At 39.7% G+C, this 14,708-nt stretch overlaps 1 protein-coding gene across 4 annotated transcripts in view; it reads right to left on the reverse strand.

The window, feature by feature from the left end:
* Nucleotides 1–14,708, reverse strand: part of dph1 (diphthamide biosynthesis 1) — a 241,276-nt gene that overhangs the window by 19,666 nt on the left and 206,902 nt on the right. For all 4 annotated transcript variants that reach the window (XM_077566298.1, XM_077566299.1, XM_077566302.1 and 1 more), the window contains 2 exons: nt 9,021–9,175; nt 5,736–5,857 (listed from right to left, as the gene is read on the reverse strand). In XM_077566298.1, coding sequence (XP_077422424.1) covers nt 5,736–5,857; nt 9,021–9,175 — 277 coding nt within the window. The remainder of the gene's footprint in view (nt 1–5,735; nt 5,858–9,020; nt 9,176–14,708) is intronic.

The following is a 14,708-nucleotide window of genomic DNA, read 5'->3' on the forward strand; positions in this document are numbered from 1 at the left end:
AGAGATCAGCCAGAGCCATGTTGCAACAACCTCTTTTTGCCAGTGTTCGCAACAGATTTGTGAATAATGATGAAATTTAGCTATATTCTAATGCTAATTGCTGCAAAGTGGAAACAGATACAAACATACTTTTTTTCCCTGATGAAATAAAAGACTCTTATCTTTATTTTGGTAAGTTTCATGTTTGTATAGCAATAGAACACAATATTCTGTGGGCCTCGCAAAATCAGTCGAAATCCAGTAAAACAGCCGGGAGGGAAAGAGATTGCTTCAGTGAAAATGGCTGGTAATGAATGAGTTAATGTAGGCTATCTGGTATTCAAGTTTAAGACTTTTGTTTATAGGACTGCTTCAATCAATTTAAAAATATTAAATGGAACAATGGCTGTGCTGCTTGATGACTCCACATCGTTTGCACAGCTGTCATTGGTTGGCATTCTAACACTAATGGTACCCCTTACATTACATAAAGAGTCGCTACACTTATAACAAGTCTTTGTCATAGTTGCTATAATACTAGTAGGGATGTAACGATAAGCGCGGTATCACGATTTTGTGGCATTACAATTGCTACCATATTGTCGTCATGTTACGATATTAAAAGCAGCGTATCTCTTAAAAAGCCCAGGTTGTTTTCTATTTGTTTAGTTCTAGCACCCTGTGGTGGTTAGTTTATTAGTGCAGTTTAATTTGAATTGGGCATGTTTTGGCCATAAAGACCCACATAATGGGCAGGTTAAGGGGAACGTAACACGTTAGAGTTCCTGCACAAATTGACTCGATTCACAATGTGTGTGTGTGAATTGGCAAGTGAGTGCCTTAGTAAGTGTTATTAGCGTACACTGAGGTTAATGTTACCGGTACTATTTGAACTTCAGTATATTTGTAATTATAAACGATAAAAAGTGTTCCCTTGCTAACGCGGTTGACTTTTCGCGGTCTCGCAGATTATTATTATTTTTTTTACAGTAATGCACCTATTTTATAAAATTGATGAATGTTTGAACACTGAGAATGTTTGAACGCTAAATGTGAGAAAAAGTAAATGCCTCGCTGAGAAAAGTGTACAAACTGTGTGGTGAGGGTGTTAGAGCCTTAAAACATTTATAATAAATGTAAAACATAAAGCTCGCTACTTCGCGGATTTCATTTATCGCGGGTATTTTTTTTAACCTAACCCCAGCGGAAAATGAGGGAACACTGCACAGGGAGTCCCTCAAGTAACGGCGGAGTTCCATTCCTATGCTGGTGATGTAACACGAATTTCGACTTAAGTCCGATTTTCCCGTTAAAGTCAATATTTACATCCGAATACTTTGTACAGTAATTTTTTTTAAACATATTTGCGCAACTTGGAAGACGCCGGAACCAATATTTCGTGTTTCCGCACGGACATTCATTGCAAACGGACGAAATGTGACGCGCCTGATGGCGAATGGTCCGTTGCTTGAGGTAACAACAACACAACTTTAAACGTAGGTTGCGTACGACGTAACTTGGGAACTCCCTGTAACCAAAAGTGTGTTTGGTTAGTTAATTACATATTGTCACAATAACACAATGTTATTGACGCAACTCCATATATCAGGGATGTGATTTGACCAAAGTGAAATTATCTGAAAATTTAGCCGGGGGTCTGGGGGCCCCCCGGAGCTCATGGGTTTTCTGTGTTTTTAAGTACTTTCAATGTACTCACATGACAAAGAAATAGACAAAACAACAGCATAAATTTTCAACGTATATTGAACTATCCCATATAAAATGGCAGTTTTAGTCAACTCAAAATCAGTCACATTCAAAAACATTGGACTGCCTTTGCTTTTAAAAACTATCACTGAGAATATCATCATATCTAACTAATGTGATTACTAAGTTAACATAAATAATGTTGAGGGGTTCAAATTTCATGAACAAATAATTGTATCATGACCAAATGAAAAGTAACTCATATTAGAGCATACCACAAATGTCTTTGTTATAGCAGAAGATGTTATCTGTCGGAGTCATGTGCATACACAATAAACTACTATAAAAAAAAGAAAAAAAAAGAAATCAGACTTTTTTTTTGGGGGGGGGGGGGATAAAAAAAGCGGAATTCCGCGAATTAGCGGAAAAATCACATCCCTGATATATGTTCACACACATGACCAAATGAACAATGCCAAGGGGGTGAAATAAACTAGTGTTCGATTGAAACTAAGACTAAAAGATGATCATGCATGGAGAGTCCATTCTCTAGTCTTCAATCAAGGTTTGAAGGTTCACACTTAGAATAATTGTCTTTTAAGAGGGCTAGGGTCTAAGGTCAATGTCCCCTCTCATTTCTGTACAGTAGGATGTGCAATTAAGATGACTAATTGTTGAATATTTATAGCTGCTGGGAAAGAGCTTTTGATGCTTTGCTGTGTAGTCTACCTGCAAACATGTCCCGCCAAGATTTTATAGCTTCATGAGCGTGTGTGTGTGTTAAAAGCACACACTAAGAGCTCTCTGTGCATGCGTTACATCACACAGACTATTGATTGTAAAATGCACTCCAACGGTCTCTTTGTTCCACTGCTCCTCTTTGCTTGAAAACATCCAAGGCCCTCGGTATGATTATACGGTGAACAATAAGCCGGCTGCACTTGTGTGACAGATGTCCTCACTTCTCGCTCGCTTTCAGAGGCCGCTTTTGCCAAAAAAACTCGCTCTGCCGTCGATCACAGCCCCCGTCATCAATTATGAAATATTCTTATTAAGTGTGCTCTTAGTATAACGTTATTCGCCGTTACATTATGCAACGCTCCCATCTTTGCATTCACATCTGCATATTGGTCTATTAGCAGCCAGAATACGGCTTGAGAAAGGATGAGACATCAATGAGGTGAAAGCTCTAAATTGCATTCATTACCTAAATGGATGCATGCTGACAGAATCATTTCCTCATGAGGTTCATGAAGTTTATCTAGCCATCCGTCCACCTACCTCGGGACAACGCTGCTACGCACACAAGGCTGCAAGTACGAGCTACAGGTGATCGCTTTTTTGTGACCGGCATATGTCCATCAAGGACAGATTTCTATAGAAAACGGTCAATGGCAATCAGTGGCCGATCGATCGGCGCACGACTTCTCTGCAGATCATAAACCATAGTTGTACAGATGGTGGCTCTCTTTACATTTGTGCAAAAAGTGACAGGTGTCTATTGGTGAGAGGCATTTATACACAAAATTATTGGTCGTCTTCCATTAAGAAAAATAAAATCCCACACTTTACATTGAAATGATGTGAAACTGACAAAATGAACTGATTTTAAAAATGTGCTCGAGATTAACTCATGAACATCAGTACGGATGTAACAAATAAAATAATGTTTGTGGGGGGGTGGGTGTTGTGGTAAAGTTACAAAACGTTACTGCTTGTAACAATGGCAAAATGCAGGTGTTAAAATAAAAAAACATCTTTGGTTATAAAATCAGTTATTCGTTTTCATTAAAGATAAATAAATAAAAATCCGGAACTGAAAATGGAATCGGGGTTTAAGTGAATCGTTACATACCAAAATAAAACAAATTCCAGTTTGACTTTAATTTCCTTCAGTGACAATTGTTGGGTTTTCTTTTGACGAACAAAAGGGTACCAACAATTATGTCTGTACCGTGTAAAAAAAGAAGAGAACATTGTGCCGTAAAACACGGCGGCGGCTTGATTCTGCTCTTGGGCTGCTTTGCTACACAGACATCGGACGCTTTAAATCTGTGCAGGATACAGTAAAATCTCAAGACTATTAAAGCAATCTGGGGAGAAATGTGCTGCTTTGAGTCGGAAAGTTTGTCTTCATTGACTTGTCATGACTAATTGGTTCAAATCAGACACAGTTTTAATGTTCACAATGTTCAGCCATCATCAACAATGGGGATTTGTATCAAATATCTTTGTTACTAAAGCAATTATGCAGCCTTTGAAAGACGTGTTGTCAGCGTTTACTGGATGTGCAGGTATGAGTGTGAGCAGAGAGCGAGCTCGGCAGTGGGAAAGCCGGAGACAGCAGAGCATACCAAATCTCAGACAAACCGATCGATTCTCCTTCTCATCACAGCCCCTCCGCACATCAAAGCAAACGCACATTGGATTAGTAGGTGACGCACCCTAACCCTTTCGCTTTCTTTTTCCGTCACGCCCCAAAGGCACGGGGGGCGAGCATATACTAACGCACACGCGCGCGCTTTGCCACACACCTTTGTAGCGCTCCCCCCGTGGGGCCTGGCTTACGCATATAGAGCCCAGCTTGGCCTTGTCCCGTCAGTATAATCTCATGCTCCGGGAGGGTTTAAAATCACATGGACCGACAAAGACCAGGCGATGCACTTCTGCATTCGTTCATCCGGGGAATGACCCGCGATACCATTGGGCAGCAAATAGCACCAGACAGGTGGATGTGTCCATGCAAAACGGTGAACTGCTGCCTCCACAAGTGAAAATACGATTTGTTTTTACAGTGCATGCAGAGCACATTTTCCGGAGAGATACAACCCATTGTTGCACAGGCCAGCAGGTACGTGCATAGGTAGAAAGAACCCAAGCAGTGCTCAAGCATCTACCCTTTAACCCCTAATGAGAAATGGGCCCTTTCTGCTGAAGCCCCTTTTGTAGATTGAGTTTGTAATATGAGCTGTTGTTTGGACGATTTTTTGCTTTGACTTAAGAGAGCGCCGTCAGATAAAATTAGTACATTTTAAGTTTACATAAACATAAACAAACATAAAATAAACATACTAACACAATAGCACACACACACACACACACACAAAGAACAACAAAATAAATAAATAAAACAAACATAAAAACATAAAATAATTAAGTAAATTTAAAATAAGTAAAAAAATAAGTAAACATAAAATACAATGACTTACATGTGTAACAACCACATAACAGCCTGTAGTAGTTAATTTTATAAAAAAAAAAAAAAATCAGTGCAGGGTGGGCCTTTATAAATTGGTATAAATTGGTTTAATTTTGGTGACGATTCATAGAATTTTTGTGTCATGAAGTGATGTTTAGCTTTTCTACATTTACAGTAGTGTTCATAACTTGTGATGACAAGGCTCTTTAGTAGCAAAGCTCAGGCTCCGCCCCCGGTCATCATAGTAACGAAAGCCAGACTTGCCATTGGCCAGGCAGTATACAAGGCGGGGCGAGGGCCTGCTCGTTAGCATCGCCGCCCTCCAAAAACGGGGCTAATTTCAGCAAGACAAGAAATAGAGTAGCGCGAAAAAACAAAAGCATCTGATAATTATTGATTCTTCAGGTATTTTGACAGAAGCATGTAAGACTGGGAACTGTTTGTAAATTGTAAGAAAAAAAAAATACAGTAATGTCATACACCTCCTCGTTGAAGGTAATTTATTACAAGTAATAAAAAAAATAATTGAAAAGTTGATGTGGGCTGGTTGCAGCCACAAGTGCTCGCGTGCGCTTGTCTGAATCCATTGCAGCGTGCGGCGTGATGTTATTTTTAGCTTTGCCTGCTTCTGGCCGCCCATAAAATAAAATAGGCACACACGTCATATCTACTTGTCACAGCTTGCTATGACTGGTGTGATGTCACGCTGATTATTCCTTGAGTAACAAGGCCATGGCGATGGCAGAGGTAATAACGGGAGTGCAGAGGAGGACTACTATCTTGGGTTATGCAAATTGATCTGCTGACGGATGGGGCCAAAACAATGTGGAGGTGAAACAAGATTTCTTACATTATGGCATTGACGTTGCGGTCCAAGCGAGGAGAGGTGCAGCCCAGAATTTCTCCGGGTGACAGAGGTCGACACTGTGGCACCAGCACGTCGTACTCTGGCTTGAGAGCTGCGCTGACAGCCTGTACAGCACAAACAAAAAGGAAAGACGGGGAAAAAAAATATTTTAAGAAAAATCATACTTTTTGTTTCGCTCAGCCTCTAACCTCTGCTGGGAATAATTTGCAACGCTGAACATATCATCGTTCACTGTCCTCCCCTTGCGAAAGCGTGCGCAATAATGTTGTCGTGGCAACGCCAGGCGATCACTTTTTCATTAGCTCGCACATCCCATTAATGTTACGCTGGCGTTTATGCTGTCATATTCATCAAGCCGCTTGGCTTGCAAACATTGTTCATATTTCTTCGCACACGCCAGCGGGCTATTATCATTGTTCATCGAAGCCCCTGATTGCCTTGTTCATTGCACATATTTCCTCATGTTTTTGCAGTTGACAGCCCACCAACCCTTTCTCTTTGTATTCCATACCGAAAAGAAGGAAAAAAAAAAAAAAAAAAAAAGAGCAGGAGGCAGAGTGAATCCAAAAGCAGGCAAAGTGGGATATGTATGCAAAATTATACAGGGGGATGAATGTCGGGATTAAAATAGGGCAGTGATGCAAAAGACGGAGAAAGAGGTCAGGAAAGATTACACTGGAGATCCCAAAGTCGTCCTCGCTCGGTCATTAACGACTTCGCTCCTCTCCGTCACACGACTGCCAACTTGATTTGAGAGCGCCGACGCGTCATGGAATAAACGGCCTCTTCTCAGCCGCTTGGACTGTATATTAATTGAGGCAAAGTGAAGAGATGAGAGCGCCGAGAACAAATTAGCTACAGCGCATGGAGGATGACGGATGAATTGAACGATTAAAAGCTAATTTAAGGCAGTCAACAGGGAGTGAGGGCGAACTCGGAGCTTCTGCCGCCCATACTGCGGGACCTTTTTGGCAGCCTACACTGCGCGAGTTGGAGGCGAAGTTCATACGGTGCAGCTAAATACGCACACGGGCGCTTTCAAACTTGTGGAAAAAAGTGACCTGCATGGGAGAGCGCGGTTTCAGTTTAACAGCAATTACATTAGGGGAAACCTTATGAGTCTGTACAAGGCATTAAGACTTAAAGAACTAATTTAATAAAGTGAAAAAAAAATTCTATAGTCGATGTCAGCAAGGAGCTGAGCGGGCTTCAGAGTTCACGGCAGCCTTCAAATCCAAAATAACTCGTGACGGATTTCTCAAACCCACACTTGAGCTGAACTTGGCTGCAGGGATAGAAAATCATGAAATAGAAAAATACGCAGAAATATTTATGTGTGCCTATGCAGTGAAGATACAAATACTTCATAGTATTAATGAAATGAAAAACGCAATGATTGCATCATTGGTTTATGCCTCCGCTTACTAGTTTAGCTTACACTGTTTCACAGCGGAGGAGACTTTCTAAAAAGCCTTTGCTTTAGCGACATTAACATAAAACGTGCATAATTACGTTGACTATTTTGGATGAGAAATACTCTACTACTATTATTCTCTCAATGTGTTCCTGTGATATGGTGCTCGCAAGAAGAATGGCATCAAGTAAGAATTCATTGTGCATTCTCACTTTTCTATCAGTTGTTATGAAAGCGCTATATGAAGTTGAGTTATGTACCATCAACATTTTTTGTCCAGATCAGTTACATAAGTTTGTTTTTTTAATATGATTCTGTTGAACCATGAGTCAAAAGCAATGCCTGTTTTTTATTGGTTTATTATTGTGAGGCGGCATGACTCAGAGGAAAGACTGGTCGTCTCCAAATGTAGAGGTTGTGGGTTCGATCCATGTCAAAGTGTTCTTGAGCAAATTACTGAACCCCCAATTGCAGTACAGGCCAAATTGTTCGGACACACAACTCATTCAATGTGCTTGCTTTATTCTTATTACTATTTACATTGTAGATTCTCACTAAATGCACCAAAACTAAGAATGGACACGTGGAGTTAAGTACTTAACAAAAAAAGGTGAAATAACTGAATACATGTTTTAGATTCTAGTTTCTTCAAAATAGCGACCCTTTGCTCTGATTACTGCTTTGCACACTCTTGGCATTCTCAACTCTGGGAAATCCTTCAATACTGTTGGAAAACCATTTCAGGTGACTTTCAGGTCTTGAAGCTCATCGAGGGAATGGCAAGAGTGTGCAAAAAAAAAAAAAATCAGAGCAAAGAATGACTATTTTGAAGAAACTAGAATATAAAACATGTTTGGAATTATTTCACCTTTTTTAAAGTGCGCTCATTCAGTTTTGATGCCTTCAGTGAGAATCTACAATGTAAATAGTCATGAAAATAAAGAAAATGCATTGCATGAGGTGTCCAAACTTTTGGCCTGTACTGTATATTGTTACATTTCAAGTTATTTCTGTGATCACCGTGGGCTTTTCTTTCATTAAGAGGGGTAGTATTGAGTATAGAATGTTTCCCATGTGTGTAGATACCAAATTGAGAAAAATCCTTTAGGCCTAATCCTGTCTAGATGGGCTGCTGTAGAAATCAAGAGTTACGACTCCGAGCTAGCTTGTGCATTTCAATGTAAAGAGGCAGCAGCAGTGTGCTATTAAATTACTTTTTTTTTTTAAACGAACAGTTCATGTTTAATTGTTAAGAGCCTTGTTGGAATATAATGTCTTCCCTGGATAAAGATTTCATTGCGCAAAACACACTTGCTTATTAGCCTCAAGACACTTCATTAGTTTTATTTTAAGACGGGCATATATTGGATTTTAGAAGGGCATTTGTATTCTACCTGACATGAGTTAACCATCTAAGATGGAAATTCAAAGTGCGGTCAAGCAATGACCTGACTTGCACATGTTGCACTTTCAAGTTGTGGCTGTTAAATGTCGGTTAGCTGAAGTCAGCAAAATTTCAAAACTCAGCAGAAATTCTTCTGGATCAATCATGCCTCGTTCTTGCATGACCAAATGACTTGAAAATAATAACATTCTCTCCCCAAAAAATAGTTCACATCCAAATCTGTCTTTAAGAAAGCTACATTTTTAGTCAAACAACTACTAATTACAACAGACATGGACTTAAAGAACAACAATACACGATCAGCTGCATGAATTAAGAAACTGTCTTGCGATGCCCATCCCCAGCGTGAAGCCAATCCACTTGCCAGTGGAGGCATAATAAACCGCAAGCGATTCAAATTCTCCCACAACAAAAAGCTACGCGCGATGCCACGCTAGCGCTGCATTACCTGTAGCGCAGCCACAAACTGAATGGTGCTGACCAGCGCCAGAGACTGTCCGGGAGTGAAGTTGAACTTGACCGTGTCCAGGAAGTGCGCGTTGTCCATCTGGATGTCCACAAACACGTAGAGCATCTTAATTCCGGCAGTGGAGTCTATGGGGACTGTGGAGATGCAGACAAAAGGAAAGCGGATGAATAATTGAAATGGCCGTGTCAGGTGAGCCTTTGGCACATGCACTATTGATGGCGCCTCAAACACGAGTGCACGGGACATGATCATGAGTACATAGGCGCCCTTGTGATATAGACCAACCTCGCTGTGTGTGTGTGTGTGTGAAGCCGATGCTAGGGGCTTTATTATTTAGGTAAGGCAGAGATGCACGTGGTAATTATTGATGTCACTCATTTCACGGGCCATTTGGGAAGCAGTCGCGCCTTGAGGAGAGCTACTGTATGTTGACACACTCCTGATGACTTAAATGTTGAGCAAAGTCCAAGAAAACGGAAGAAGGCTAGGCTATCACCATTAGCATTAATTATCACAATTAGTCTTGTTTTTGCGCTACACTGATTTTGCAGATGGAGTTGTTGTTAGCACAGAGCCAACGGCCCATTACGCTGCATGTCGTATAAGCCGGTATTTCATGGCCTAGATTAGCGCAACATGGAAAAGGGATGAGAGCGAAGTGTGACAAAGGGGAGAGGAGACCAGCAGGGCTGTGAGATATGACTCGTCCCTACACTGGGACCGAAAGCAGCTGGGATGGTAGTCGAGGAAGGTGACATTCTTCTTTTAACTCATTTGCTCCCAAAAACGTATAAATATGTTCTATTTTAAATATTACCACGGTCCCAAAAACTTATATATACACGTTTGCTTGTTTTAATACTAGAGCTAACAGAAGGTTTTGATGCAGCCTCTGACCAGAAGAGGACACTCAAAGCAATGGTCGTTATTACAAAAAACGGCCAGCAGGTGGCAGCAGAGTATAAGAGATCAACCACGGCCATGTTGCAAAAAGGCTCTTTTCCCCAGTGTTTTAAACTGATTTGTGAATAATGATGAAACTTAGCTATATTCTAATGCTATAGAAATATAGTTTTTATTTTCCTGATGAAAGAAAAAAACTCTCTTCTTTCTTTTGGTAGGTTCCATGTTTTCATAGCAATAGAACACAATATTCTTTGGGCCCTGCAAAATCAGTCAAATACAGTAAAACAGCCGGGAGCGAAGGGTCTTGCTTCAGTGAAAATGGCTGGGAGTGAATGAGTTAAAGGGAGATGGAAAATGCCAGAGTTAAATTTAGGAGATGGCGGTAGAACATTTAATACCATAGTGTATACATTCCGTATGATACAAGGGCTACAAGAGTTATAAACCAAGTGTATGTGTTTGAAGGTTGTCAGTTACTTGACAACAGAAGTGATTCATGACATCCGGTCCGAGCTGGAAAGGAATGGATTGGGAATTGGGATTTGAACAAGTGGGCTATCTCCCAGGACTTTAATATATCATGAGAGGGGATGGGCGGTTGGAGAAGTTGAGTAGAATCTACAATCAAGCTTGCAGCTGTCAATTGTTTATGGGTCCTCTCAAAAGGTAAAGGGCAAACAATCGATTTGCGCTGAAGTGAGGATGGCAGCCGGCTTTTAAGACGCTACAATTAGAGACGCAGTCAATGAGATGGACAGAACTCACTGACCTCATCAATGTGCTTATTGAGGCTGCAAAATGTGCACGTTAACTTAACGATTGTCTGTGATTAACCAAACCTTCAACTTGTCTTTTTTTAATACCTACCTTATGAGACCACTTTCAAGTTTAAGTGAGTTAATTCTATGGACATTGACATAGACAAACATGGCTTCTTTATTGGGGATGGCCATACCAGATTACTTGTAGTCTTATCAATTGCAAAATTGTACAATTGTGGCAATAAGATTCTTGATTAATTGGGTCTTGAAGCATTCGTCTATCCATCCATTTTCTACAGCGCCTATCCTCATTAGACGCACTTGTCTTTGGGCAAAAAAAATGGACTATAACCTGGATGTATGCTCTTGGAGCAAGTGAAGTAAAATGAGCTCACTATTTTACTGTAGCGTTGTCGTAACCTGTAGAAAGACAAGTGCTACATGTTGTCCTCCTAAAAATGTCAAAAGTTCGTCTAAGCGAGTGGTTCTCAACCCCGGTCCTCGAGTACCCCATACCCAGTCTGTTTTCCACGTCTCCTTCAGCCAACACAGCTGAGGATCGTTACCGGGTATCAGGCTTCATGCGGAGCTGGCTGATTAGCTGATTACTTGAAACACCTGTGTTGGCTGAGGGAGACATGGAAAAAAGGCTCTGCAGTTGAGAACCACTAATTTAAGCAGCGGAAACCAACGGGAGTTTTGCATCAGTGGTGAACGGCCAAAAGATAGGGACAACGCTAAACTTAGCGGAGGAAAGGGAATTAAATAATTGCATCAAGAGAAACTGACTTTTTTTTTTGTTGCTAGATTTGACAGCATTGTTCCAATTCATTCCAAAGGTTCTGAACTTACCCTTGCCATGTCCTTTGGTTCTGAAGAGGGAACACTGCATTGGAGCAATGAGGGTCATCTGGACATCACACAAGATACCAATAATGAGGTTTTTAAACTACAAGGACAAGATGGCAGTCACCTTAACTGGCCGGACCAAGAAAGAAATCGGCCATTAGGGGTAAAATGTAGGGGTCTTTCCAGACCTTGGGACCAGAACGCATCAGATGAAGAAACAATTGCACCCTAAAAGCCAAGAGCGACGCAACCTTGGACACTGAATTGCTCAAAAGTTCGTGGAAGTAAAAGCACAAACCTGAGTGTATAACTGGTCTCAAATTGTGAGGAATCGTGAATGAGTGCAAGTTTGAATTAAAATGTATCACTGAGCTTCTTACAAAATTCATATCAAACATGAGCATGGAAATTGCTCTAACTAGCAGAGAGCGATGGAGCTTTTTTTTTTTGGTAACTTCTTTCCAAAGAGCGATGGAGCTTTTTTGGGTACTTTTTTCCCCCTCTTTAGTCTATGGTGGGCGGACTCATCCTCATTAGGTGGACCAGTTTTCAGCACAACATGAGTCAGTTGGACAAATGTAGTGCGCTCATGGGTGTGGGGGGAATAGAGGGGGAATGTTGATTCATGTTTTTTGTGTTTTTTTTGTTTTTACACTTTCTAGTGTTAGTGTTTGTATTGCTCCTCTACATGCTTAACTTGAGCAACTGAGTTATGGCTCAGCTTGCTTAAGTTTACACTTTTATGTCTTCATCTTTTTAAATGACTCGAGAAGTAAAGCCAACTTTGTTTTTTGGAACTTATAAAGTTTAAACAGGTGAGGTTTTCTTTAAAGAAACTCACCTTTGGAGGAGGTCATCCAAATGCGTATGGACCTAATAAAGATGATTCAAAATTCTTCATATAATTGTTAGTCACCGAGTTAAATGGGCAATTTGCAATTGTGAGAAATGTCATTGCACTTTTGACTCTGGTGTGGATAGGCCAACAGGTGCTGATCACATAACAAGAGGAGAAGAGTTATAAAACAATTTATCAAAGAATTTGAATCTGAATGACAATGGAGAAAGAGGAACGCCAAGGTGAAGGAAGGCATGCTCCTGCGGATTATCAACTTTCAAACAGTTCCAAGTCAACAATGATCTAATTCCCTCATATTTAAAACACAAGACATTTTACTACCTGAATGTGACTTTAGACCGTGTACCATTTTTGTTAGTGATGTAAAGAAAAAATTGGTTAGAGACCCATCTCAATAGCATTCACAACATAAGAGTACATGAAGAATTTGTAAGCTATATAGGAAGGCACGGAGATGAATTCTTTGAATTCAACACTAGGCCATGTATGAAAGGAAGTTTTCAAAAGCCTTTATTTGTAAATATAAAGTTCAATGTCAAAGAAACGTCGTGCCGAGCGGTTACAAGTGTTTTAAGAAATTCTTTGAGGTAAATAACCAAAAGGAACCAGTCAACTTTAAGAGCAGATAATGAAGAATTATCGGCATTTAGAGCTACTGCCAGTCTATTAAGACTACAAACATTTTAATGAATACCAAATTGGAACCGAAACTGAAAATTACAAAAATTCTGTAGAATGTAAGAGATCACATGAAAATCAATAATGCATTGAGAAACCTGTCAGCTCAACAACTTTGATTAGGCTACTAAATGTAACTTTTTTTCTCTTTATTAAACATAAATTTGACATACCACATATTTCAAATGGATATTGTGAAGAACTGGAAACAGAAATTGGTGCTAGAGAAATTGAAAACACTATTGATGGTACAAAATCAGGAAAAATGCCAGGCTTCCAATTGATCTGTACAAAACATTTAAAAATAATTTGATTATGCTAATTGTGGAAATTTTTCATGAAGCATTATAGAATAAAAATGCGTTAATCACTCTACTACTGAATAAGTATGAAAATCTGAGGACAAACATTCTGCTTAGTTTTGATCAAGATGAATAAACTTGGCAATATGATTGGCAAATTCTATCGCTAATAATAAAATTGAAATGATAACTGTCCGACAAGGCATTCATGGTGTAAAAAAAGCTATGCTAATACAATTCCTTATAATCAAGAGATGCCAGACTCAGCAATTCTGTCTTTAGATGACAAAAGCTCCTTTGGCAGGGTGGAATGGTTTTATCTCGTCAAAATGTTTAGAAGATTTTGATGCGCTAATCCATTTATGAAATGAGTTCAATGTAACACAACTACAGAAATCTTGTCTAATTGAAACATTCCAGCACTCATAAATATTTTTTAAAACGCTGTCGTCGAGGGTGTCATCCCTCTCCATTATTGTTGGCAATAGCAATTAGGTCAATGCACAACATCAATGACTGGGAATTGGACTAAGGGAATACATAACGTCCCTTTAAACAGACGGCATAATTTCATTGTTGTCCAACTTGTCAGAGCCAATTCCAGCTTGAATGCATCTCATTAAAACATTTAGGAAAATCTTTGGTTACAAAGTAAGTAAAAGTAAATCTCCTACATTGTTATTTAATCATGACGAAAGAATCCAATTCCTGTCGTAATTAAAGTTAACGTAGTCGAACGATCTGAAGATAAAGGGGTTCAAAATTCTGTTTGGACTCCAGCAGGTTGTTGATGCTAATTATCCTTATTGATGAAGGAAATCAATGAGTTAACTGATAGGTCAATCTCATTCCCAACATCTGTAATTGGGAGCGTTAATATATCGTAGATGAACATGCAGCTAAAGTTGATTATCTTATTCAAAATGGGTTGTTTTGGCCACCTCACTATCTTGTCACCAAACTAAAAAATAAAAAAAACACACGTTTATATGAAATATTAACACAAAGCCAAGGCTTAGTTTATACTGACATTAACTAATATTTGATCAAGGGGATTTGAAATGTCCTAATTTACTTGGTACAAACAAGAAATAAGATCTTTGGATTTTTGAAAGGTACAAAAGTATATTGATTGGGGGGGTGGGCTACAAACAGCAGAGGCGCTGTTGACTACATTTATGTTAGTTTTTGGCCTAAAGAAGAACACAGGATGCTAGACTGTCTTTCAGTCTGCTGTTGCATGTTTGTCTTGGGTAAGATAAAAATAATTCCGTGTTTAAATGGGTTAGTAGTAGTACAGGGCAACTAAAAC

This window comes from Vanacampus margaritifer, chromosome 5, assembly GCF_051991255.1.
Source record: "Vanacampus margaritifer isolate UIUO_Vmar chromosome 5, RoL_Vmar_1.0, whole genome shotgun sequence".
NCBI classification, from domain to species: Eukaryota; Metazoa; Chordata; class Actinopteri; order Syngnathiformes; family Syngnathidae; genus Vanacampus; species Vanacampus margaritifer.